The sequence below is a fragment of the Melopsittacus undulatus genome, chromosome 2, assembly GCF_012275295.1.
Source record: "Melopsittacus undulatus isolate bMelUnd1 chromosome 2, bMelUnd1.mat.Z, whole genome shotgun sequence".
NCBI lineage: Eukaryota > Metazoa > Chordata > Aves > Psittaciformes > Psittaculidae > Melopsittacus > Melopsittacus undulatus.
This window is the reverse complement of record NC_047528.1, coordinates 112,849,194-112,876,500: the sequence shown is the minus strand read 5'-3', so window position 1 is coordinate 112,876,500 and position 27,307 is coordinate 112,849,194. Positions and strand designations below refer to the sequence as shown.

At 46.0% G+C, this 27,307-nt stretch overlaps 1 protein-coding gene across 1 annotated transcript; it reads right to left on the bottom strand.

Annotated features, from left to right (window-relative positions):
* On the bottom strand, positions 1 to 27,086 carry ATP1A1 (ATPase Na+/K+ transporting subunit alpha 1). Its single transcript, XM_005146654.4, has 23 exons — positions 26,830 to 27,086; positions 19,717 to 19,821; positions 18,396 to 18,455; positions 17,243 to 17,446; positions 16,774 to 16,887; positions 16,127 to 16,261; positions 15,814 to 15,931; positions 13,986 to 14,254; positions 12,769 to 12,967; positions 11,282 to 11,391; positions 9,715 to 9,849; positions 9,006 to 9,198; positions 8,389 to 8,564; positions 7,719 to 7,855; positions 5,752 to 5,902; positions 5,020 to 5,188; positions 4,247 to 4,401; positions 3,781 to 3,904; positions 2,868 to 3,013; positions 2,615 to 2,745; positions 1,953 to 2,054; positions 784 to 875; positions 1 to 341 (listed from the first exon to the last, which is right to left on the bottom strand). The coding sequence occupies exons 1-23, from the start codon at positions 26,839 to 26,841 to the stop codon at positions 313 to 315; spliced, it is 3,066 nt and encodes a 1,021-aa protein (XP_005146711.1). The 5' UTR covers positions 26,842 to 27,086; the 3' UTR covers positions 1 to 312.
* Between the last annotated feature and the right edge of the window lie 221 nt (positions 27,087 to 27,307).

Below are 27,307 nucleotides of genomic sequence, written 5' to 3'. Positions count from 1 at the left end.
TGGGGGCATCCTCTTATAATCCATCTTTATTTGTAAAAATCCACATAGAAAATCTTCGGTTTCCTTTTACAAAAACAAAAAGGCACATAAAACTACCCAAACTCTCATCCCCATGGACTGATGGTCAGACACTCCCCCCACCCCAGCCTCCCCCATTGCTTTCTCCTCCAGTCCATGTTTCTTCAGATTTCCTTTAGTTTCAGCTCACTCCTGCCCAAGCACAGGTCTGCGCTTGCAAAGATGAAGTACGCACACAGGGGAGATGGTGGAGAGGTGGCATGGGCTGTGCGTGGAATGGTTTACAGGCGCTTTTTAGTAGTAAGTCTCTTTTTCCACCCAACCTAAGAGAAAAGAAGGGAGAAAACAGAGTTAGTCCTAAAGCAAGAGTAATTAGGAGGTTCATGAGAGCTCCTTTTAGGCTCTGCAAACTTGCAGTGTAGCACCTGAACTAGTAAGTGACCCATCACAATGGAAAAGTCTTGCCAAATTGATGAACTGCCAAAGCTTTCAGGCCCTGTTCTGGCTGTCTAGAATTACCCAAAGCAATTATCAGTCTTTCCCATCTATATCAGTCCATTGGTACTTCCATATGCTGCACAAGAATGCAGGAAGAGGAACAAGTCCTTAATTTGAACTAACTGCACTATTAGTGTTGAGGAAGGGAAAACACAGCACCACATAGTATCTGCACTGGGGGTCCTTGAGCACTGTCAGAGCTTTTACAGAGCTCAGCAGCCTGAGGAGACAGGGAAGGAAACACACAGATTAGCATCATGTTCTTACCACCAGGATTGCGTCTGATAATGAGCTTTCTGATTTCATCATACAGGAATATGAGGAGGGAGTACGGGAAAGCACAGAACCACCAGGTTGGCCTGTTAGGGAGAGAAGACAGTTAGAACACAGGTAACAAAGATGCTCTGTGCCTAGCAGAGCTCTGACTTCATGGTGCAGAGGGATGCAAGAAGGCTGACATGTCCCAGCCTGCCACTGTGCCAGCAACCACAAAGCTGTGGTTCAGCTGAGAACCCTCCAAGCCAAGAATTACCACCAAGTTTTCTGCTGCAATAGGTTAATCCACTATTTGGCCATTATTTCCAACACGAGGTGCGTCACAGCACCTTTGTGCTTCTTTGTACCAGCACCTCCCTACCTATTAATCTAGCAGCATTTCCTCCAAGCACACATAACCTTTGTGCCCACAGCCCTGCTCACTTGAATTGCACTCATTTCCCTTATGATTTACACGTGCTAACATCTAGCTGCTGCAGGCATTGGGCAAAGGCCAGCACTTCAGAACCAAATTCTAGATGACGCTTCTGAATGGGACACAAGGTGTACTAGGATCTTTCTGCTATGAAAATTTCATGGCACAGAAGCTAGAGGGCTGTTCATAGTTTGAGACTAAACCCCATCATGAAATGTTGCAATGCTGTTGAGCAATGCTTAAGATGTTGGCACCCTCCTCACTATTAGGAAAGCTGGTTATCTGCAGTATGCAGCATCTTCCCAGAGACCATTACTAGTACTATTTCTAGGGGGACAGAGAAAGGCACAAGGCACCATCATCAGTTAGTAAAGAATCACCTGGCCTATGTTTTAGAGCAATTCAACTGTCTTTAGGGATGCTGTTCCCTACCCCTAAAAATACCCCATGTAAGTGTAACAGCAGCTGCACTAGAGCACAGTGGTAAAACTGAGGTTGTGCTGCTTTAAGTAGTGCACCAAACTGCAAGCTCCATATAAATATTCCATAAGCAGTAAAGAATATCAAACCCCTGGTGTGCCACACTATAGCAAAGGATCACTTGCACCCTCCAGCCTGAGCTCTTCTGGGTTAAAACTAGGCTTCATGCTCCACAAGCTCATAACCACTTTTATCCATCTCCCCACCCAAGCACTGCTGTTCTGTGGTACAGCTGGCTGCACAAAAAAAGCATGATGGAACTTACTTGAGAGGGTACATCCTTAGAGCAACATCCATGCCAGGGCAGTAGGAGAGGAAGGCAGCCAGAGCAGTCTCCTCAAAGAGACCAAATATTAAGATCTTGTTCCTAGCAGAAACAGGAAAGCAGTCAGAGACAAAGTACTTTTCCAGCTGATATCCTAAAAGAAAACATCTAGTTGCCACATGGTAGTGAACAGAAACAGATATTCTGGTCTAGCCCAGAAATCCATCAGATAGGGACTACCAGGCCATCAAAGCTGACGGCACAGCTGTTGCAAAGGTCTCTTATGTCTCCAGACAAAGATATTCCAGATCACAACTAAGTCAGCAACTAATCAGCAATAGCTTTCATCACAAATCAGAGGGAGGCTGAGTTTCATGCCACCAGATCTCTTGATCCGTCAGCTGCTCAGCTGCAGCACAAGACTCTGTAATGGAGCATCTCACTGTCCTTTGAGGTGGGCTAGCTCCCACAGACAATGCCAGACGAAGTCATTTGAGTCTGTCTCAACCATGGCAGGTATGGCAAGAAGGAGAGCCCCACTTCCTCTTTTACCCACTACCAAGGCACCAGACTGTTATGCCAAAATGCTCAGACACTGCTGGGATGAAGAACTAGAATACTGTATGCTGGAGAATACATCCTCCTTGGACAGCCTGACTTACTTCATTCCCTGCTGGAAGACGGAGTTTCTTCGGGTCTTACAAATGATCAAGTCTGCCCACTGCACAACCACAATGCTGACAAAGAAGGCTGTATGGCAAGTGAACTCCACTATTTTCCTCTGTTCGTAGGTCTAGGAAGCAAAGCAGAGAGCATCGGTTCAAACATGCTGCCTTTGCTCTCTGGAACTTACACCAAGTTTAGCAGGCATTTGTATTTTGGCTGGCAGGCTCTAAGCTTTGCCTCAAAACTTACCCATTGCTGCCCATAGCTGTCTTCCACATCATTAATCCATCGGTCATCCCACTGAACTCTGATCCCTAGCAAACCAAAAGGCCAGAACCCATTCTCTGCCATGATTACAAAATAGGTGAAGAAACCCCCAAGGGCCTGGATCATACCTGAACAGGTAAGAAAGGATGGTAAGACTGATGAAGCTACTGTGCAGTGCAATTACAATGGAAAGCAGTCTCCATAAGACCCCAAACACCTAAAAAATTGCTCCTTGTGGGGCTCAGTCTCCCAGGCAACAGCTATAGAAATAGCTTCTACTAACATTAAACTCAGCTGCATCCCTCTTGCTGAGCAGCTTCTTCTCCCAACTTCGTACAGAGTTACTTCTGTTCTGCCCTGTGCTGTGATGGCACAGTACTCAAGGACACAAGATAAAACACTCTTTGTATTCTCATTACGCCTTGCCCACCCCCAACCCTTGCAAAATACAGTCAAGAAGGTTCCCAAGGTCTGCTGCAATTAAGCATGAGCTCCTGTCCTGCAAACTGGGCACATCTCTGTAGCTGCCTTTAATCAAGGCTCCTAATACTGTGTGTTTAGGGATATGCTGGAGAGAATCCTTTACTTCTAATTAAACTAACAATGGGATCTATGTTCTTGCTGAACAAGTCTGAACCAGAGGAGAGCTGGTTGTCAGCCAGTTCCTTTACAGCACTATGCAATTAAACAACATTACTGTGAAAGCAATTCAGCGGATCAAGCTGCGCAAGCCACCACTATGTGGCATGGACACAGAATCACAGCAAGTTCTTAACAGCCAAGGTTCTGGTTCACATATCCCAAACCTCAACCCTACGATCACTGAGTTAGGGTGGTGTATAACCCTTGCTACCACTGAGCTCAAATAAGCACTGGAGAAAACAGACCAGCTTACCAATCTGCCCATAGGCCATGCTGATCAGCCGCTCATTCACCAGCTTGTCTGTTTTGGGATTTCTGGGCTGCCTCTTCATGATGTCACTCTCTGCTTGCTCATATGCCAGGGAAATAGCAGGGACCTTTGGAGGTAGTAGGACTACTGTTAGAACAGTTCCAATTCTCCACTGCATATAGCCTTCCCTGCCCCATATGTTCTGTCTGAGAAACAGCATTGTCCAAAAACCATAGCTGTAGTATTCAGAAAGGACCTTATCCTCCTCCCCATTCCCAGTTTGCCCTTACATGGAACTGAAGGGCCCTCAGACTTAAAGAGCTGCAAGACAGGGAGTATCAAATGGTACTTATTTTAAATCAGAACACTAGAGAAAACTCTATTTAAACATTTTCCTTCCACCTCTTCTTTCTTTAGGGTACCCCAAGAACACCCACATTTCTTCTCAAGACAGAAAAACAACATTCACCATGTCAGTGCCCAAGTCAATGCAGAGGATTGTGACTGTTCCCAGTGGAAGGGGTATGTTTGCAATGATGAAGATCAGGAATGGCGTGATTTCAGGAATGTTACTGGTCAGGGTGTAAGCAATAGACTTCTTCAGGTTATCAAAGATCAGACGCCCTGGGTCAAGGAAGAGAGAACAACTAGCGTAACTCTTAGTTATCAGCAGAAGACAGCCAAGTAGCACATGGGCAGCTTCAGTATTAACACTGAAAAGCAAAATGCTAGTGCAGCAACTTGAAGGGGTTTCTTGCATGTAAAGGTGAGACTGTGCTCCATGCACAGCATCACCTATACAGAGTAACATTTCTGGGCACAGCAATCAGGGTTCATTGCACACAGCAGCAGGATATTAAGCCCTGGGCTCTGAGGATCATTAAGAGCCCCTGGAAGCACCCTCTGTTCTGCTCCTGTTTGAGAGCTATTGCTCCATTAGGGAGGGAAATGTGTCAGACTCAGCTGCCAAAGATGACTCTAGGGTCACGTGATAGGGAAAAGGACAAAGTAGCTTTGTTACTCAGCTGCTTCCTCCAGTTACCCATCCCAAAGGCTTGTGCTAGTCCCATGGAAAGGGAGAAGACTTCTGAAGGAAGGAGGAAAGCCCTCCTTGAAAACACGTGTTATGGAGATAAGCTCAAAAAACAGGAGAGCCCTCCAGAAACCTCTATTCCAGAGGGAATCAGTAACACTGCTGAATTATGCCACTTTGCCACCACTGCACACAAGTTATAAACTCACCTTCTTCAACCCCAGTGACAATAGAAGCAAAGTTATCATCCAGCAGAATCATGTCAGCAGCCTGCTTGGAGACATCTGAGCCAGAAATACCCATAGCAACACCAATGTCAGCCTTCTTCAGGGCTGGGGAATCATTCACACCATCACCTGTGACTGCTACAATGGCACCCTAATCACAAAGAGAGGGATAGAAAGACTGAAATGAAATCATCATGTAACATGTTTCAGGCAGAAAAGCTTTCTCTTATCTTTCAGGTGATGAAGCACAAAAAAACACTTCACTTTGCTGGAAGGAGACCTCAGTTTCTCCTTGTCCTCCCTTCACCCCTTTTCCCCATTCTGATCAGGCTTGGAGAGCAGCATGGTTCTCTGATAAAGGAGATGCTGGACAATATATAAACATATTGAATCCTCCTCTCTCAAGCACCTCCAGAGCATTTAGGAATTAAGTGTTCAACACTCTAGGATTAGCAGAAAGCCTCAGTACAAAGTTAAGATACTTCCTGAAAGATCCTTATGTATTGTAGAGCAGCCTGACATCAGCAGCTGGTGGCTGCTGACAGACTGAGATTTAAGTCTGGCCATTTACACGATGGCACTCAGAGGACTAAGTCCTGCCACCTCAGAAGGCAGCACTGGTTAGGAGTTATATATATATATATCTATATCTATCTATCTATCTGTATGTCTGGGGATTTCTCCATATGAAATCGTTGGACTCCCTCTCTTTACCTGGCGCTGGCAGCCTTCCACAATGATAAGCTTCTGTTGAGGAGATGTCCTGGCAAAGACAATTTCTGTATGATGAGTCAGGATGTCATCCAGTTGCTCACTACTCATGTCCTTCAAATCTGTGCCATGAACAACACAAGCTTTGGCATCCCTGCAATCAAGAGACAATATGATGTTTTACTTCACAAGTTAAACTAAGTTTCTCATTAGTTTTATTTGCCTACTACAGTTCTTCAGTGCTCTTGGAAAAGACTGGTTCCTTCTGTGCTAAATACTAATCCAGGCAGACTCTGCACATAAGTTTGATGATCGAAGTTTAAAAAGGAACATGCAGAACACAAAGAAAAAGACAGTGCCAAGCAACAGACAAAGAGCCCCAGAGACTCATAGAGAGATTAATTCTTTCTATGGCTTTTCAAAATGAATCAAGGCACAGACTAGTTGTTTCCACAGCTCGGCCTCTTTGCAATAAAAGAGTCTGGCTCAGGCTGTTAGCTTCCAACATCACAAGAGATGCTGTGGTCTTCTGCAGGCAATCCTTTTAGACTGATGATCTACATGTGGCTCTTCACAGAGAGCTCACACTTTACTTCAGACTATTTCACACTCTTCAACAAAAGCATGCAGCGTTATATTTAGACTGGTTTGGTACCCTGCACGCTATGGCAAAATACCACCTCTCCAACCCAACATACCATCCCTTATAGGTCTAGGAGACTCTCCACACAGCTCATGACATCATTAGACTGGGAAATTCCTTCCCCACCCTTAGAGCCAGCTGCTGACCTGCCCAATCACACAGCCCAGTGACCCTCAGCCTGCACTGCTAGGCTGTGAAGTTACCCTTGAGAAGCGAGTAGAATTCACCCACAATACTTGTCTTCCCCAAGCAATTTCATTCTACAGGGTGTCTATTCACAGTTCATAAACTACATGGCTACCCTCCAGCCCAAACACAGGCTGGGTCAAGCTAAGCAATGCAGACAGCCCAGCCATTCTGCAAATAGCCTGCTTATGCCAAAGCACATTTTCTGAGGATGCCTCAAGTTCTGCACCAGGCTATGAAGGCTAACATTAACCCCTGTGAGGAAGGGATTCCATTTGCACATTTATTCTGCTTGTAGCTACTGACTAGTGTAAATTCCTCTATACCCAGTCCTAGTCCTGCTCCCTTTGGCCACCTGCAATCAGACCCAGAAGAGAGTTTGAGAGCAAGAGGGACAGAACTGGGCTTTGAGGGATCAAGTTTAAAGAGGCATTACAGCTCTTTTCTCTGAACAATATAAAACAGTTAAGCAGTTTACTTTCAGTAGCTAATTCAGTCTGAATTGTGACTAAACAAACCCATTTTATTTTTACCAGAGTTTTCCCATTACCTGTAAGTTACCTCACCAAATAAGCTTGACATGTTTGATGGCAAAACTAAACCTACCCTCTACTTAAAGATCTGGAATCGCAGAAGGACATAATTTCAAGCCCTGCAACATCATTGCTCAAAATGGTCCCAGAACAGTCAACCCCCACCCCTGTGCTACTTTGGATACTTTTTCCTGTCTGCTACGCTACGCCAGTACATGGTGCTTATGCTGTGACATGAACCAGGCAGGGCAAATGCTCAGCTCAGGGGAAAAAGACTTCACTCAGCCAGCTGTTTCCTTCCCCCAGTGGAGGGACAGACAATCAGGACAGGCAGCTATGGGGCAGGGAAACAATGGAAGAAACTGCCAGCTTTCTGTACAGTCCTTACTTCTAACTACTTCCCATTTACAAGAGACACACACATTCAGGACAGCCTTGTGCATTCTTCATATAACCCATGATATGCACTGAAGAGCCACAACATGGTAGGCTAAGCAGAAGCTAAGCTGTTTGTGCCTAGGGAAAGATGCTGAGGCATTATCCAAGGCAAACAGAGAGGTAAATGCTCAATTGTCTGAACAGCTCTGGCCTTCCCTGCCAGTCAGTACCTGGGGTTGACCTGGCTGACAGGAATGTTGAGTCGAGCAGCAATATCTTCTACGGTTTCATTGCCCTCAGAAATGATGCCGACACCCTTGGCAATGGCTTTGGCTGTGATGGGATGGTCTCCGGTAACCATGATAACCTGAAATGCAAACAGACTGCTGTGAAAGCCGTGCCTGTACTGCAGAGCAACACTGCTCAAAGGCAAGTCCCTTGAGATCAGAAAGGCCACGTGGCTTTTGTTCTACAAGCGAGCCCTGGCACAGAGCAAGCCTGAGGTACAGGTAGTCATCTGTTACCAGTATGCAGGGGACTGAGGTGGATGGAAGACAGAAAATTGTTAATCCCCAATCAGATTCAGTTCTATTTCCAGCCTGTTCTTCACACTCTCATCTCAGTCAGTGCTGGAGGACATGCAGAACACACTCAAGCCAAATCACATGCTTGCTTTGGGACACCATGTCATCAGCACCTGTCAGTTTGGAGTCCAACTCTATTTTCCATCCATTAACATATAACCATTTGTATTTAACTCAGAAATGAAACCTCAATTAGTAGTAGTTAAATCCTGACCAATACTTCACTCACTCACATTACAACAACACGGAGAGTAAGCAAAGCCATTTATACCCAAAGGCACAGAGCAAAGTTATTGTCAAACCAGGAATAAACTACCTTGATCCCAGCACTTCTGCATTTGCCAACAGCATCTGGCACAGCAGCACGAGGAGGGTCAATCATAGACATCAGTCCTACAAAGCAGAGTTTGTCTACAGGGAAGTTCAATTCGTCCGTGTCAAACTGGAAGCCTTCAGGGAACTGATCATCAGGCAGAGCCAAGTGACAGAATCCTGTAACACATCAAATCCATGTTTACTCTGTTCCTACACATCAGGAGGCAAACACTTATTGCTTCTGCAAACAGCTGCACAATAACAGGGATACTGAGGCAGGAGTCACACTCATGTTCTGTTATCTAGTAGGTGTTGCTAGGTGCCCAGGCAGAGCTTGGTTCACATGCAGTGGAGCAAACCCATGTGGCCCCAGGGAGACTGAAGGTCCTAAATGCTTTGCTTCATTTTGATCTAGGGGACTCAGCTGCTGGGCAAGATAAGACCCTGCAGGCTTCCTTTTACATTAAAGGCTAAAGCAGAACTGTTCCTATACGCATTGAAGCGACCTTGACTCAACACTACTGTTACACTGCAGTACAACCCTCCACTAAATCTGTGGGGACTTTTCACAGGAGTACACGGGACAGATCTTTTCAATTTAAGGTTGCATTTTCTTACCCAACACTCTCTCCCCAAGGCCTCCCAACTCAAGGTAGGCATTCTGAAAAGCATCTTTCATTTCCTCATCCAGTGGTTGCTCTTTGCCATGAATAAGAATGGTGCTGCAGCGATCCAAGATCCTCTCTGGAGCTCCCTTCATCACCAGCAAGTAACGGGATTCTGAGGGGTTTGCATTTTTGTGGATAGACAGCTAGGGTGGAAAAAATAGAACTGGTGTTATAGACATGTACTGCTAAGGCCAAAAGTAATCTCCATCATTCAATGTGTTGTCCATTACAGCAGCTCAGGACAGCTTGTGATACTCTGCTCTAGTGTTCATTTACCTGCACTTTAAATAGGTTCAACAGCTAAGGAAAATTCCTATGTATTCTTTAACATTAACACATAATCACAGATGTTGCAATGACCTTTTTCATATCCAAGCTTTACCTTTAATGTAATTTTCAAGCAGTTCATTCCTACTCCAAGATTCGAGTTCTTCCACTCTCTGTGCACTACTGCTGCACAGGTTGGAAACATGTCTGGTCCTTTCTCAGCAGCTGACATCTTAGTGTCAAGGCAGCTCCAGAACCTCTTAACTGTATAGTCTACAAGCATGTAATGGCTAGACAAGATTTTGGTGCTAAACAAAAGTTTTGAGGCACACTGCATACAAATTTACACCAGTGCTTCACATAGCTGCTCTCCCTTAAGTGAAAGTGCTTACCTGGTACTTGTTGGTAGAGTTAAATGGTATTTCCACCACTTTAGGATACCTATCTCTCATCTCCTTGACAGAACCACAGCACAACTCGATGCATTTTAGAAGTGCAGACTCAGAGGCATCTCCTGCCACTGCTCTCTGGGGAAAGAGACAACTATCAGTGTGTACATCCCAGCAGACTCACCACAGTTGATCAGATATTTTTAAAGAAACGTATTCATCTCAGGTGTATTCATCTCAGCTTCTACATTACACAATATGAGTGTCACTAGATAATAGAATTATTTATTCACAAATACTGCATTTCAGAATGCCAGGCCTCTCACTCTGAGACAGCAGCAGTCTTGTGGTGCCAAAGGCAAGCAGCCCTTTAAAAGGGCAGAGAAAGTCAGATAACCAGATGCAGCCAGAGAAAGAGAGCTGGAGGGTAAACTTTAACTACATACATTCCTTGCCACGAAGAACAGCAAATGTGATATGAAGACTGATGACATGCATACAAACACTTGCATGTGCTCTCCCACCCTAACACAAGGTCAGTTTAGTGAGCCTCTGGCAGGGAAGACAATCTGTCCCCATCTCTTGTCCTATTAGGTTGGCACTGATAAGAGACTGTAGATGAGGGTACTCAGCCCTTGAGATCTGTGTGTGCTCAATGTCCTGCTTGAGTTGCCTTTGCTGCATTTTAAACTAAGTATTTCTTGCTCTTCTGGTCTCTCTATCCAAGAGAATTTGGGGTTTTTTGGGGGGGCATTTTCTGGTTTTGGTTTCGTGGGTTTTTTGTTTCCCCTCCTTCCTCCCCTTTCTTCCCTTTTTATTGCTTTTTAGTACCTAAAGACTTTTCAAAACTTCCCCCTCCTAAGTCTTCCTTAGATGGGAAGAACTCCAGCTCTTCACCTTAGGTCTGAACCTGAAGTTACAGTCAGAGGAGTGCTAGGGAAAAATAGTTTGTCCCATCATTTCTATTACTGGAGTACCAGAACACCCCTGGGAAGTTTACTAAGCAACACTACTAGTATTTGACAGATAAGCACCATTCAGTTAATTTCAGCCCTGGCTGGGTCACAGTTCAAAAGCAGGAACTTAAATTGATGTTCTGCTGGCATTTGCACCAGCACTGAGCCAGCGAAGCCTAAATAAAGCCAGGACTTGCCAGTGAGAACAGAATGGCTAAAGACAGTCTCTCATGACTGCTGCTCTCCCAGCTCTTGCGCCTACTACTCTGATCTCCCAGAACTGGACATTTGTAGCATTTAAGCGTATAAATGCCAGAGACAGAGACTGTTGGAACAGCCAGACACTGGGAAATGCCTAGGAAAGCTTTTTATCTTTCCTAGACCTGTCTGAAGCATCTGACCTCCCACACAGACTGTTAGTGAATGTCCAGAGTCTGCTGTGGGAAATGTACCTTCCCAGTCCCATCTTCTGTAATAGTACCAAACTGCAGTAAAGACTAAGAGTGGCAGATACCTCTACTTGCAGGTCCCTGTCAGCCACATGATGTAATCTCATTACCATTATGGGAGGGCAGTGGCAGGGAAGAGGACTTACATTTCTTTTAGGAACTCACCTTAAGGATTGGTATATTTTCCTGGTTGGCCTGAAACACAGCACGGTTGCAGAGACCTGCAATTCTGGACAGAGCACTCCAAGTAGCTGAGCTCTTGTCAAAGGAAGCACCTGAAATTAAAAGAGTGTCAAAAAGCTCACCCCTCAAAAAACAAGCCTGAAATCCCCCAGTTTTAAGAGCAAGAAGCCTTTACCTCAGAAATCAGGAACACTCAGAGCCTGTTAACACACTACATCTCTTTCAAACCTCCTCCCTTCCCAGGTACTTGATGAGCAGTTGATTGTTTTAAGACCAGAGGGTGGAACGGCAACAGTACAAGAGAACACCTTTGCCTTCAAGATTCCACTAAACAGCAGCATCCAGCTGCAGCCAAGCTGGCAAAGCCAAGGAATTTTGGACAGATAACATTCTTTCAGAGAGGCCTGACTAAGGGATGCTGAATTCCATCTCCATGTTGTCTCACTTTACCCATCACCCAGGAACTGGACAAAATAGCTCCCAAAGGAACAATCCTTAAAGAAAGATCCTGCTTTTCTCACACTGACCCTTAGGCTGGCTTCAAGGGAGATGAACTGAACAGCAAGTTAGCTGATAAGCTAATGCACCTTCCATGAAGTGAAATCTTCTAGGCTTATCTCTACTGCAGCCAAGCCAACTGTTGCCAGGCCAAAACCAAGTGCTTCCAAATAGCACTATTTATGTGTTACTGTTAAAGACCAATAAAGCAGCTTTTTTTAAGTGGCTCAGAGAAGCACAATGTTTTGGAGCGGTTGGGGGCAGGGTGCAGTAGCACCAGTGAAAAACATTTACGCCAAGAATGTGTTGCAAGCACTACATTTCACAAGGTAGATGACAGCTAGGAAACTCCTGAATTTGGTTGTACTGAACCATTCTGGACAGGTAAATACCTCTCAATTGCACAGCACACTGAGATTTCAGATTCTTATCAATACCTAGAAGAAACTTCCCACAGAAGTCTTACATTCATTGCTACTGTTCTGCAAACACAACCAGGATGTTTTGGGAAAACCCCATCTATTTCAACATGGGAAATTTGCCATCTACGTCCAGGTCAATTTATTACCAGGGTCAACACCTTTGCTGTCCACACTTGCAGCAAGACTTAAGGAGGGGCAACTTCATCAGATATATTCTGGCAAAAAATAATTAGCTACTCTGAAGTAGAGAACAGCAAACATTTCTACACACAGGACAAACAAAGGACTGAACATTCAGGAAACGCAAATTCCAGGGGAGTAACTCTGAGCAAAAGCAGTTTGTGTGGAGTTTAGGGATTAAACAGAACTGTGGAAAAATGCAAGCTTTCTATGTGACACCTTAAGTCTTTTAATGCTCATTGTAGGTCATGTTTGAAGTCTTTGCAATGTTAACTTCACTTGGACTGGACAGCTAGAAACATGGGCTCTTAGAAGTACAGGTGTACAAGAAGCCCAAGGGAAATTCCTCAAACACAGAGATGTTCTTACCACTCTGGTTCTCTGTTGTATCAGCCTCATGAATCTGATTGTCAAACCACATGTGTGCAACAGTCATGCGGTTCTGTGTCAGGGTGCCCGTTTTGTCAGAGCAGATAGTGGATGTGGAGCCCAAGGTTTCCACAGCCTCCAGGTTCTTCACCAAGCAGTTCTTACGAGCCATACGCTTGGCTGTTAGTGTCAGACATACCTGGAGACAAGGAAGAAGACAGGTTAGATGTGACTGTGCTACCCAACTCACCGTGAGCAGGGAATAATAAACTGCTTATGTGCCTGTAGCAATTCCCTAACTCCATGCTCAAACCTGCCAGTGCAAAATAAACAGCAGCATTTAGGCCCAGCTGCTAGGCTTAAGTGACATTTTCCTCATAAAGCTTCCAGAAGGACTCACAAGGCTTCAGTTTCCATCTTTTCAGGGCATTTGGAAGCAAGTAACATGCCCCAGAGTAACATTTTAGTTAAAGCTGCAGTTCCCCAATCATAGGAATTCTCAAAATAGATGGAGGGAGGCCACATATGAGAAGGCCCAAAATAGCTTTAGTGATAGGGCTGCAACTTACTGGTGTAGGAAACGAGCAGTCCCAGTTGTCCTTTCTTGCCAGAGGCTCTTAGCTGGTTCTAGCTCCCAACTGTTCATTACCTACTCCAGTTGCTGCTCTGCTTCCTAAGACTGCATGGAAGCCTCCAGCCCTGTCAACCTCCTCCACAACTGAGCACAACTAGATATTCTCAATATGGTCTCTCACACTATGTCTTTGGGAAACCAAATTTACAAGAACCTTTGCCAGATCCCAGATCAAGAGCTGAGGCTAGAGCAAAGCTTGCAGGGTGCTCCGCCAGCCCTTCAGGGTTGGAAGGGCTCATGTGCATGCAGGTATAGAAACAGTTGTAACAGAAAAGCCCCTTTTTGCCACAAAAAAGTCCAGAACTCCCAGTCTTGCTCATTTCAGTTCTACAAAGCCAAGCCTCTGTGCAGGTCTAGCTTAGGGACCCATCTTTATTAGGTAAAGAGCTGCAGAACTTGACATAGATTCAGGCAGCTAGTCTGAGTACATCAAATTCAGAAAGCCTAAGACTACACACTCACCACAAAGTACCTTCTATTAGTTTAGTGTTTACCTCTGAATGCACACTGAGCAGGAAGCACTGCACCTCTTCATAAGTCATATATGTAACTCATGCAAGCCTTTTTTCCCAGCTTCACTCACCGTGACAGTTGCAAGCAGCCCCTCAGGGACATTGGCAACAATGATCCCAATGAGGAAGATCACGGCCTCCAGCCATGTGTACTCAAGGATGAGTGAAAGAATGAAGAAAGAGACACCCAAAAACACAGCCACTCCAGTGATGAGGTGGATAAAGTGCTCAATCTCCATGGCAATTGGAGTTTTGCCCCCTTCAAGTCCAGAAGCCAGACTGGCAATACGGCCCATCACAGTGCGATCCCCAGTGCTAATGACAATACCACGGGCAGTGCCTAATAAAAAGAGAGGTGTTAGAAAACAAAAACCCTTCCCAAAACACACAATACTGAATTTGTTCAGCCTGTCCTAGAGTTTAGCAAGTTTTGCCCAAGATTCTGCAGGTAGGCATTACAGCAGCCAAAGTCTCTCACTGCAGCATTTCTTAATCTCTAGTAGAATAAGAAACATGTGGAAGTGTGTGCTGCACAGGATTCTCATGTGACTGGTCAAGCTGTAAGCTCTCTCCCTTCAATGCCAGGGAATCAAGTGCCAGTTGCAGGGAATTAAAAGCTGTCTTCAAGTAGACAATATCCTCTTCCCCCCTTTAGGAGAGGGCCCATTTTCTCTCCCTGAGGCTTTTGAGAAATATTAAGAATATCCTTCAGTTTGGCTGGGTTGTTTTTGTATTGTTTTGTTTTTTTCTTTGAGGGTTAGTGTCCTGGGTTCAGCTGTAGCAGTTGTTTTTCTCCTTCCTAGTATCTGGTGCAGTGCTATTTTCAACTTCAGCCTGAGAACAAGGCTGATAACACACCAGTGCTTTAGCTGTTGCTCAGCAGCACTTGCCCCATCAAGGACTTTTCAGTTTCACACTCTGCCAGTGAGGAGGAGCACGGGAAGCCAGTGGGGAGCAGAAACAGGACACCTGACCAAGACTAGCCACAGGGGTATTCCATACCACAGCACATCATGCCCAGTATAGAAACTGGGGGGAGTCACCTGGAAGGCCCAGATCGCTGCTCAGGTTTTGGTCAGCAGGTGGTGAGCAATTTCACTGGGCACCATTCGTGTTTCTTGGGGCTTTTTTCCCATTCCATTTTTAGTTTTATGTTCTCTCCCCTTGTTATTTCCTTTATCATTATTAGTAGTAGCAATAGTTTTGTATTATACTTTAGTCATTGGACTATTCTTATCTCAACCCATGGGGTTTACATTCTTTCAATTCTTCCCCCACACCTCTGAGGAGCAGGAAGGGGAAAAATGGGGGTTTAAACCAAGACAGGTCAAAAAAAGCACAGAACAGTTTGCTGGTGATAATCTATCAGGAGATGACACAATAGGAGTCCTCTCCTGACAGAACTCTGCACCATCACTGAAAAGTCATAGCTTGACACCCTGTGGAAGTGGAAAAGATGCTCTGGGCTTCAGCACAAAGACTGCCTACCATCATACTCAGCTACAACAGGAAGTTCTGCCAGAGATGTTTTAGTTTCCTACTTCCTGCAGCAGCTGTAGTATTCCTTACAGCTCTACTTAACCATCTTGCTTTGTATCACGTTATCCATCATAAGATATCATTATTGCACTTTAATACTGCCGTAGTAAGGCAGTCATGCCCAAAAGCACACTACATAGCTGTGTGTGTCTGAGCAGAAAAGAACAGTGCTGTGGAGTCTTCTTGGGCCATTAAACATTACTGCAGTTGGAACAGACAAAGCCTTTGCTAGGAACTTCCAGCCTGCTCCTGCATGGCAAGAGTAAGCTACCAACTGAACTCAGAGCATTTGCATTGCTTATCTTTGCAGTTCAATCACTAGCATTGTTGATACTTTAAGGAAGTAGGACAGTCACATACCTTCCACACAGTTGGTGGAAAAGAAGGCAATATTCCTGGTCTCCAGTGGGTTTTCATGGGAAAAGTCTGGAGACCTTGTCTGAGGTTCTGATTCACCAGTGAGTGAGGAATTATCTACCTACATGGAAGAGAATACTTTGTTATACACAAGCAGGCTGGTGCCTTCAGCAATGCAAAGAGGTAAAATACTAGGCACTCTCCCCACTTCTCTTCTACTCCATCACCCACTGACAGCATAGGAGACATTCTTTGAAACCAGACCAATTCATCATCCTTCTCAATGAAGCTTTCAGAGAGTCTGTCGCTGCTGTACCTTGCAACCATGTGCAGATATGATCCGAAGGTCAGCTGGGATTCTGTCTCCTCCTTTTACCTCCACTAGATCTCCAACTACAACACCTTCAGCATTTATGCTCATCTTCTCACCATTTCTGACTACAAGAGCTTGCTGAAAGACAGTGAAAAAACAACCTATGTCAAACAAAACTCTTAAGAAGGGAATCAAAAGACCAGAGTATCTTAATAGTTGTGCTATGGCTCTAAGAGGTTTCTGCTTGTATCAAGACATTTATCTCCAATATGCATATTATTTAAGGAAAACAACTATTTTTGTTTTATTGATATTAAAGTTCCTTGTTGCCAAGGTGACAGTAAGATAGTTATGATACAGACTGTTTGTGAAGGAATCTGAATTTTAGTACTTATCACACCAGTTACTGAACTCCCCAGGCAACAGAGAAAGTGTCCTATGAATGTTAGTAAGCTGGTGGAACCCAAGAGTACCCTGGTATATTATAGTTACTTAGAGCATAAAGGAGTCTCACAGACCCCTCAAAATTAAGAGCTAGTAACCCACACTAATAGCCAGGCCTTTTGCAATTGAAGTCAATATTTAAAACAGTTAATAACCTTGAGCATGCTATAGCTTGGCAGATCTCAAGGAAATGAGGTATTCCATACCTGAGGCACCATGTTCTTGAAGGACTCCATAATCTTGGAACTTTTTGCTTCTTGGTAATAAGAGAAACAGCCAGTAATGATAACCACAGCTGCCAACACAACACCTAAGTACAGCTACAAGGAGCAGAGAAAGTGAGTCAGAAGATGATCTGCCTGAGAGGCAATTTGTTCAGATAAATGGTATTTGGCTTGGTATTTGAGTGCCCCATTAGAAAGCATGGAGGTACTTGCAGTCTCTGTACATTTTGTACACAAAGGCTGTCCACAAGCTAGTGTTAACACAACACAGAGGAAGTTGGCTGTTCATTTCATTATGTGGAAGTATTCCAAGGCATGTTAAGCTCACACACTGAATTTCCCCTGGTTATGGGAAAAGCTTCTGGACTGAATGCTTAAAGGAAGTTAATCTGCTTTGAGCCAAAGAGGCTGCTGAGCATGCCCTTGAGGTAAACCAGACGTTTTTACTTACATTATCATTGTTGGGCTCTTCCTCCATCACACTTTGTATGCCATAAGCCAGAAAACAGAGGATAGCACCAATCCACAACAGGAGTGAGAATCCTCCAAAGAGCTGCCGACAGAACTTCACCCATTCAGGAGTGGTGGGTGGGGGTGTGAGGGCATTTGGGCCATCACGAGCCAAAATCTCAGCTGCACGTGCAGAAGTTAAACCCTACAAGAAAGGTTCCTTTATAAGCATCATGGCAAGACCAACTGGGAAAAGTAGCTCTGAGTTTGCTCCTGTTCTACCACAGCAACAAAGAGATGCTAAGAGGTAATGGAGACCTCCACAACAGCCAGGGTTCTGCAACACAAGTGCAGGATGTGAAAGTCAAATTCAAGAAGAGGAGCTACAGTATGCTGAATTCTGGTGGAGGAGTCATCGAGCTACAAACACTGAAGAAGGGCAGGACAAGAAGGCTACAGCAGCAGACCTCGAGATCTGAGGAACAGCCCATTCTATGAAATTATGGAACAAGTGAAAGCTGGGGGCCATAAAGATGATGACACTTTAGATTAGCTTTCCAGGAAGTTCAGCTTTCAGAAGCCAAGGTCTTTGACAGAAATAAGCAAGTCTGATGTTATAAAGTAAGAGCAGACTTGTTGCTATACACAACCATGCAAAAAGAATGCATGAAGCAAAGCAAACAACAGCCAAGGTGCAAAGCCACTGCACTGCTTCCGTACTGGACTTCGAGGCTAGTTAGGCCATTTGCACATTTCTTACTATAAAAGGGTAACATTTTAAGTGCTATTAGCCACCATGAAGTCTGTAGGTATGGGCTAGTTACCTCACTAGACTACATCTGCAACTTAACAAACATCTGCCTTTATTACAAACTCCTCAGGAAAAAAGCCCAACATAAATCCAAGAATCAACTTGACCTTGGAACTATTCAGATAAAGTCACAAAATCAGTGCAGCCAGGCTCTTCAGGGGGAGGATGAAGAGAATTATTTGTGAGCTCAACAGCTCTCCCAAAGCCTGGGAAACTCAAGTGGAGGAGGGGAGATTAAGCAAAAAAATGCAGACCACCCAGATCTCCCTTTGTGAAGTGCTCTGAACCGAGACTGTTCCTTTTCAGATCAGGGAAGAAGGGAGGGAAAATAAAGTCTACCTACCCGACTCAAGTCTGTTCCATATTTACGATGAAGCTCATCAAGGCTCAGCTTGTGGTCATCCTGAAAGACAAGAAAATGATTGGGGGTAGAAGAGATCACAGTCCCTGCAGGTTGATAAGAAAGAACTCAGCAATTCACCCTTCACCCCAGGTTTCCCATTTGTAACAGTCTGATGAGAGAGCAGGACCCTAAGACATCTTCCCTGTGAAGAGAATCTCTATCTCATTCTGCAACTCAAAGTAGTCCCATCTTAAGCATTCTTGTGATTATTTAGGAATGACACGATGGCTTTTCAAACAAACTGACTCTATCTCAGTGCTGCCTTTATACTCCCAGAAGATTCTGTGAAGCCTCAGTGGGTTCTGCTGGCTTTTCTTTGGTTTGGGTTTTCTTTCTGGTGGTGTGTTTTTGTTTGGTTGGGCTGTTTTTTTGATTGGGGGCAGGAAGGAAAGGAGTTGGGGGGGAAGGTCAGAATGTACAGAATATTAACCCTGTAGTTTCACACATTTTTAAGTAATGCTGCCAGATTAAGCAGTGTTTCTTCCCTCAAAGAGGCTCCTTTTCACAGCCAGGCTGTTTTTCAGTTGGATCATGTTGGTGCAGAGCAGTGCCTCACTGAAGAGGTTCTACTGGAAGGAGCAGATACTTTAAGTTAGCATTGCTACTGGGCACAATCACGCCTCTGAGCAAGCTTTAGATTTCTCTTTCCCTAAAACATCCTAAGAGAGGGTCCAAAAATGTGAAAGTCCAGAATCAAAACCACAGCACAGAAACAACACCTGCATCATCTTCAAGGAGAGCAGATCTAAGCTGGATAACACTCACAGACAGATGTACAGCATCACCCAACATTTACAGATGGGGATGGGAGAGACTCCCAACAGCCTCAAACATTATTAGAAGGAATAATACTGAGGTCTGAGCAGAGGCCAGCAGTAAATGGAGCTGTACAGACTCCACTCAGCTGGAATGAAAACAGCAGTCTTACTCACATGACAGCACAATAAAGCCTGCACCACTGCTATCCAGACAGTGCTGGCTTGGGTAAGGAAATGCAGCTAGACTGCGCTATGGGCAACAAGGCAAGCAGAGACTTGGGTTCTGTGTCAAGTGCCTTTTGAGAAGTGATGTTTCAGGGCCTGTGTGTCTGCCTTTATGCCAAAACATTTGCAGCATGACTGGCTTGGAGACAGCAGGAACAAGAAGGGATATCAGTGTCTTCAGTTACACCATGCTATTGGTACACCAGCAACATTAGGCACACAGCTTTGGGGGAAGTGACCATTCTTAAAGCTGCTTTTTCCATGCCCTACACTCTTACCATTGCAACTTCCTTTTTAAGCTCATCCATATCCCTCTCCTTCTTCCCCTTTTTCTTCGAGCCATGCTCTGACGTAGCAGTGGGCTCATACTTGTCTCTTCCATCCTGAAAGAGAAGACACAATACCATTAGAAACAGCCTCTACAGCAGTACCACTAACCATACACACAATACTGACAGGCAGACAAAATTATTATGGATTATTGAAGTTGTCTATAGCTAGACTTTACTAAAGCCCTTGACACCATTTCTCACAGCATCCTCCTGGAGAAACAGGTGCTCATACCCTTCACTGGGTAAAAAAACTGGTTAGATAGACAAGCCCAGAGTGATGGTGAATGGAGTTAAATCCAGATGGTGGTTAGTCACAAGTGGTGTTCCCCAGGGATCAGTATTATCAATGATCCAGATGAGGGGATTGAGTGTACCCTCAGCACTGGTGAGGCTGCACCTCAAATACTGGATTCAGTTCTGGGCCCCTCACTATGAGAGAGATATTGAGGTGCTGGAAGGGGACCAGATAAGGGCAATGGAGCTGGTGCAGGGCGTAGAGCACAAGTGTGATGAGGAACTACTGAAGGACCTGAGGGGGGTTTAGTCTGGAGAAGAGAAGGCTCAGGGGGAACCTTATTGCTCTCTACAACTGCCCAAAAGGAGAATGGAGCCAGGAGGTGGCTGATCTCTTCTCCCAAGTAAGAAGTGACAGGACAAAAGGCACTGCCCCCAAATTACACCAGGGGAGGTTTAGACTGAAGATTAGAAAAAACTTCTTAGCCAAAAGAGTTGTCAAGTCCCACGGCAGTGGTGGAGTCTCCATCACTGGAGATATGCAAGAGACATGTAGATGCGGCCTTTAATGACATGGTTTAATAGCGGACTAGGCAGCACTGGGGTAATGGTTGGACTACAGTCTTAAAGGTCTTTTCCAACCTAAAGAATTCTATGACTCTATGAAAGATAGGCCACTTCAATAAATAAAAAAACCCCAACAAACAAGCTAGTGAGCAGGCAAGTCTGCTCAACAGCACCCCTGACAGATTAAAGCCAGGCATTGTGCAAGTATAGCTGGGAAGAAAGCAGGCTACACGCTATTCAATCAGTCTTTATGCACAAGCTCCAGCTCAAGCCGAAAGAGTAGAAGAAACCAAGACTCCGGTGCACAAGTATGGTCCCTTCAAGGCTTTAACTCCTCCTCCCCTCTCAATCTTCCACATCCTCTGGTAGGGAGCAGCCTATCAACTGAAGATAAATAAAAAGTGGTAGCTCTGATGGCTCAAATCTGGGGGATCAGTTCTAACACTTTCAGTTTGGCACTCTAGCCAGCTGGTTACACAACAGAAATCTGCTTTCAATTTATGGCAGTTTGACCATTGAGAATGGTCTACAAAGCCATAGCACACTTCCACAAATCCAGTCTGTGCTCAATCTTGCTTACTCTTCACAGAGCAGACGACTTGATTAAAGCTTCTTTACTCAGATGGATTTTCATTCACTTCTACTGTGGTTAATTCTGCATGAAATCATGCAGAGAGTTAGATCTTGTAATGATGGAGTAAACAAGCACCTAAGGACAAATTGTGACGTAGCACATATAAACATCACTTAAAAGATGAAAAAATACAGAAGAATTACATACAGGCAGAAATAACCCTAAGCTGCAAGACATCCTAAACTGAACACACTGGAAGGTATCAAAACCAGGCACCACCACAGCCTTGCAGCGCAGTTCCTTCATCAAGTACTCCACGCATTTCCAGCCTCTTGCGAGCCTCCAATAGCAACTTCTCCCTTCCTTCCATTCCGTGTGGGACCCACCATATCCCTGCCAAGTTCTATGTGATGAGATTTTCACACAACGAGCTCCACAAGAAGTCTTTTGAGATCAAAGAGCAGTTAGTGGCACCAGAGTCAAACTGTTAACACGATTAAAGGAAAGGTTTCAAAGGCATCGCCTTGCTTCATCTCTGCATGAGCACCTCGAATCACAAACTGGATTCCTGAGCTATCTGGACACAGAAACTGTTCTTAGGATGCAAGAACTGTCCTGTTGAGCAGCAAACATGGGAAAGTTTTATTATTTACTCCAAGAGAAGTAGAAACCAAAACCAAAAGTGACACTAAAGAGAACAGAAAAAAACCCAAAATAAACCCATGACTTTTCTAAAAGCAGCTGTCAGTTACATCAGGATGAAGGTTTTTATTGTTCTGAGAAAGTTCTGTGCACACCACTGCAGCCACAGTCATACATTTCACATGCTTTCCCTTGCCCTGTTCAGTAAAAGCAGTCTTGGCATCCCCCGCAGCCTTGCATACAGCTATAGAGCTGTGCAATGGAACAAGCTCTGAATAAGTGGAGCCGAGCAGTTTGCCTCCTCTCATCCAGGAAAAGGACACAGAACTACAGACTGTCAGCATTCCTGACATTCTCTTTCCTGCACCAAAACTCCCATTTCACTTCATTAAAAAAAGAAGTGAAAGCCAGAGAACTTCAATCAGCAGAATTCTTGCATGCCAGCATCACAAGAATTTGCCATGGGGCAACTGACAAACAGTCACCATGAGACATTTCTCTCATTCAGTCTCCAAAGGAAACATCTCTTGATTTCTGCTAGGGCTCTAGCAGACAAGTCCAAACACAGTCCTACATATAACACATGCTTCTTGATTACTGCATGAGGCAATAAATGATTTCTAGTGAAAGGGAAGGGGCTGGTGCCTTCAGTAACAATCCATCACCTTCAGTTTCACCCCCCTTCCCCAAGAAAAGCTTGGCAAGCTTTTCCTGGTGACCTAAAAGCCTCCTAGTTCTTTGAAACTTACCCAGCTTACAGGGTGGCAGGCATTTAGATCGTTCAGCTACAGAGACAAATGACAAATGGGTAAGCATGAAAAGGTTCACTGCTCTTGTTTAAGCATGATTTGCTTAAAAAAACTCAGCAAAACCCCCAGCGATCAGCTGCAGTCTGGACAGAAAGCAGTTACTTGTTTCTTTAAGCACCCAAGTAATTGAGCCTGAATGTAATCCATCTTCTGGAGCTCAGAGTTCCTCCCTTCTGTTGCTTTAGTACTGCATCTCACCCTCACACAAAAGGTAAGTCAGTAGCATTGGTTTCAGCTCTTGCCATACAATCATTTCACACAGAGTATGAAACTTCCTGCTTCATCATTCAAATCTAAACTAGACACATCCCTCAAAGTCCTGCCCCTTTTCTGTGCCTTCAGGGCCTTTGCTTCTCTGCTGGCAAGATGAGCCCAACCGTTCAACAAAAGCCTAGTTCTGGCTGGGCTGCCAGGGGAGGAGGGGTTCATCCCACCCCTCACCACTGTAGGATTTCCCTGCTCTCTCCCTCCTTCTCCTGCCATACAACGAGAAGAAGGGTTTACGGTACTCCAGACCCACATCTTGCTGAGAAATAATCACATGGCCTGAACACAAAGGGAGGTCTGTCTCATCAGAAATGTCACCCGTTACTTGACTTGGCCTAGGAACTCTGACTCATCAAAAGTGCCACAGAAAAAACAACATAGCTTTGGAGTGTTCCCCCCCCCAACTGACTTAAGCACAACATTTGTATATACCAGTATAAGAAGTTTCATATAGCTCCCAGAAAATCCTATCATCTGTCAGATACAGCTTATGCTTTTCCACTCTGGACTAACAGAGCCATTGGTGGCTGATGTTCTCAACACAAGGTCTGATTGACCAGGAAACCATTTGCACCAGGGAGGGGTGCAAATCAGCCTCAGAAGTACACTATTCTAACATCACCTAATCCAAGAAGAAACGTCAAGTAAGAGCCAAAACAAATTACACTGTCTCTGGAGGCCTGGTCTGTTCTAGTACTTATGTCATTATAATCAACTGTGCAGAGAAAACAGAAAAGTTACTGTGCTGCTGCCTCATGAGACAGTCTTCAGTAAATATATTAACCAGATGAGTCATGGTACGGACTATGCCTATTGGACTGGAAATACCACTCTGTGACCCTATATAATCCTAGCAAGGGATGTGAATACCTCCTCTGGATCCTTCTTACTCCCTCGCAAGAGCTGCATTCAATCGCCTATCTTTAATCAGAAGTCTAATCAACTGCATCAACTGACCAGCATGTAGGCCAGTACAAAGCAGCTTTTACTCAACAGCTAGTAATTGCTCATTGGGGATGCAGTGCCACTTCCCAGATTATGGAAGGACAAGTTTACCTCCCAACACAGGGGATCTAAACCTTGCAAGCGTTTTTATCATTAGGGTAAAAACACCTTAAGTCTTCTCTGGATATTAGGACAAACATCTCTACTTCTCACAGAAGCTGCCTGAAGACCCAGCTGCAGAGCTGGCTTTCCAAAAGCTACCAAACTGCGCAGCTGACCAGCCCTTCCTGGCTTTTCAATGCTGTGCCAGCTACAGAGTGTCATCTCCCACACTTCTTTGCCTGGAACATTAGTACACCTTTCCATCAAACTAGACATCTGTAGGCGTTGTCAAACACATGAACATGAGTGGCCTGGACACAGTTCTCTACAGGAGCTGGTGACTTCAGCTTCCCCTTGCAAAGGCCTGGGTGAAGCACAACTTTCTGCACTTTTCAGCAGGTCAGGATCCCACTGGGCTGTGTGATAATCCATCGGGACAGACCACTTGCTAGAAACCCTTCAACCTGTTACACCACACTTTGCAAAAACATAGGCTAACTAGGCCCAGGGTTTTCTTTAGCAAAAGGCATATCCTCTAGCTATAGTGACACAAACTTGGAATAAGAAAGGTGGTGGAACAGTAATTTATTCAGACTTCTTAATTGCACCAGATAAGCACTGCTTTGATTCCTAACATTTCTCTTCAGTTGGTCCATTATGCAATAATCCTTCCCTAGTTTATGACAGGCAAAAACCTGAACTGGGTTCAAGCGTTAGCACTGAAATCCAGAGGCAACTCAAATCACCTGCTAACGACTGCGTGCTACTCCTGTGCAGCCAGGGAGATGGAGTCAAATACACTGCTGCCTGCAGACAGCTTCCAGGCAGCCCTGAGCAGAAATGAAATCCCGTCTGCTTTCCTCCACTACACACACCCCCTTGGATAATCTGCTTTTTGGGCTGAACAACATAGCTGGGCAGCTCACGGCCCTCCCCTTGTCCCGTTACCATTTAAAGTAAAACAGACACCCCGCTCGGCTTCTCCTCACGGGCGCAGAAGCAAGGAACTTGTTCTCTCACACTCAACACTCCTACTTTCCTTCCAGCCCAGGCTCCCACGGAAGGGAAGTTTCCTTTCCAGGCACCCTAACTCAGGGCAGGCACATGCTGTACAGGGTTGCAGCTACACACTGCCTTTTTCACAAGCCTTGCTCTCTCACATCTCCATTTTTCAGGGGGTCCCCAATTACCCACATGCATTCTCACTGCTAAATCTTGTGTCTTGCTATAAGAAAGCCTGAGGCAGCTGTACACTGTTGAATTATCCCTCGTGTTGGCACTTCGGGTTCAGACCAAATGCTGCTTTATTATCCATGCAACCTACGAAAGCTGAAGTGGAAGACACACAGCTAACAGTCTTCTGGATCAGAAGGCATTTGTATCTCCTATTAGTCCAGCCAACGTAGTGCACAACCCCCAAAACCTTCTGCACTGTTATACATACACACATAACTCCAAGGCTTCTTTGACGATTTAAATCATCCAGAAGACTGCTACAACACCAAATCCTCCCTCACTGTTTTATCTTTCAGATGACTTCTTACTGTGCACACTACCTGTTGCCCACCAGACTGAATTACAACATGCTGGGCTGCCAAGCACCAAAAGAACCTCGCTGAGGAAAAAGAATACACACAAACACACCCCCAAAGCCCACCCCATTGCCTCCTCACAATTCCATTCTCCAAGTAACTGTGCCTTCAGCCATGCTCTTGCAGCTCTCCTACTATTCCGGCAGTCATGTCAACATTGCCGCCTGTTGTACCACACCGATGAGGACAATGCAAAGCCAAGTCAATGTTTGCACAGTGCTTGGGAAGCACAGAGCACCTGCAGGCAGGGACGGCTGCCACCTCTGCATCTCAAGGCCCTGCATGCTTCACCCTCTCCTGGAGGAGCAGAGGAAATTGGGAATTTTCCAGGAATGAGTCTAAACCAGAAGTAAATAAAAGTCTACACACCTCCAACTATACAGGATACACAGGGAAGTGTTGAATGGAGAGGAAAAAGCAAGCATCCAAACAGTAACATTCAGAAACTGGTCTTTACTTTCTGAAAGCAAAATAAAACTGGAGCAACCCAAGAGGTGTTTCTGCTCCATAAACGGGCACTTGATCACAACATCCAACTTCAAAAAGTCTTCACTCCTGTGTTCAACAGCCTTCACGTTCACTTTTCGTTAGTTAAAAGGTATGATCTGATTTAAGAACTCCTCCTTGCGGGCTAGGAGGTAGAAACAACGCTGGTACAGGGCAGAAACCATGGCACGGCCTTCTGCGAGGCTTTTACCACCCCTATTAGCAGTATATGCACAACAAAGCCAGGGGCTATCACCACCCTCCTACCACCATCACCACCCACTGGTACCAAGAGGAAAATTAACCCTAATAATCTTGACAACTCTTTCCTCCTCCCGCCTCAACAAGTCTAAAGTACTCCTAGGGAGACACGGGAGCAGCTATGCTCGGCAGCTCAGCTCCAAAAGGGCATCAGATAACACCAGCCCCGGGCGCTGCGGGCCCCACATGGCCGGGAGGCTGGAGGCCCCTCTGAAGGAGACCTCGGCGATGGGGACGGCGGTGGGTTTGAACCGGCACCGGGCCCCTCCGCGGCCATGTCTGTGGCAGGCCCACCGTGCGCGCTCCCGCCCCGCCCGTTACTTCCTCTCCCGGAGGCGGCAGGCGGGCTGGCGGCCGCGTTGCTCGGGGGCAGCGGCACCGGCGACGCCCTCTAACGGCCGTTACCGTTCACCAGCCCGGCCCGGCCACGACGTGGCCTCCCCCTCACCCCCCCTTTCCCCCACACAGACAAAGCGGAGCCGCGCCCGCCGCAGCCGGCGGGGAACGGGGAGCAGCCATGCTCCGGCTCCTTGAATTTCCCGCTCCCGGCACTGCGCTTCCCCCCAGCCCCGCCGCTCACCCCTCTGCCCATGGTGCCGGGCAACGGCGTGCGGGTGAACCGGCGGCGTGCGAGGAGCGGGGCTCAGCGGCGGCGCCACGTGTCTCGGCCGGCGGCAGGTGCGGAACAATGGCAGCACTCCGGCCGCTGCTCGTTTCCTTCTCCTTCTTTCTCCTCCTCGGCTCCTCTCTTCGCCTCTCCCCTGCCCGGCTCACTCCTCTCTGTGGCCGCAGCCACCCGCAGCTCCGAGAGCCGCCGGCTTCCCGCCGCATAAAGAACCCCTGCCACACCGCCCCGCCCAGGCCCGCCCCTCTGAGGCGGACGGGAGGACACGGGACGGGACCGGAGAGCCGGAGGGGGCGGAGAGCCGGGGCTGTGGGCGGGCACGGTGCCCTCGGGCCCGGCACCGGCTGCACCTCGGGGGTTACCTTGGGTGCCCTTAGCCGCGCCGCTGCCTCGACAGCGAGCGGGGAGACAGGAGGCGGGACGGGGCGCGGGG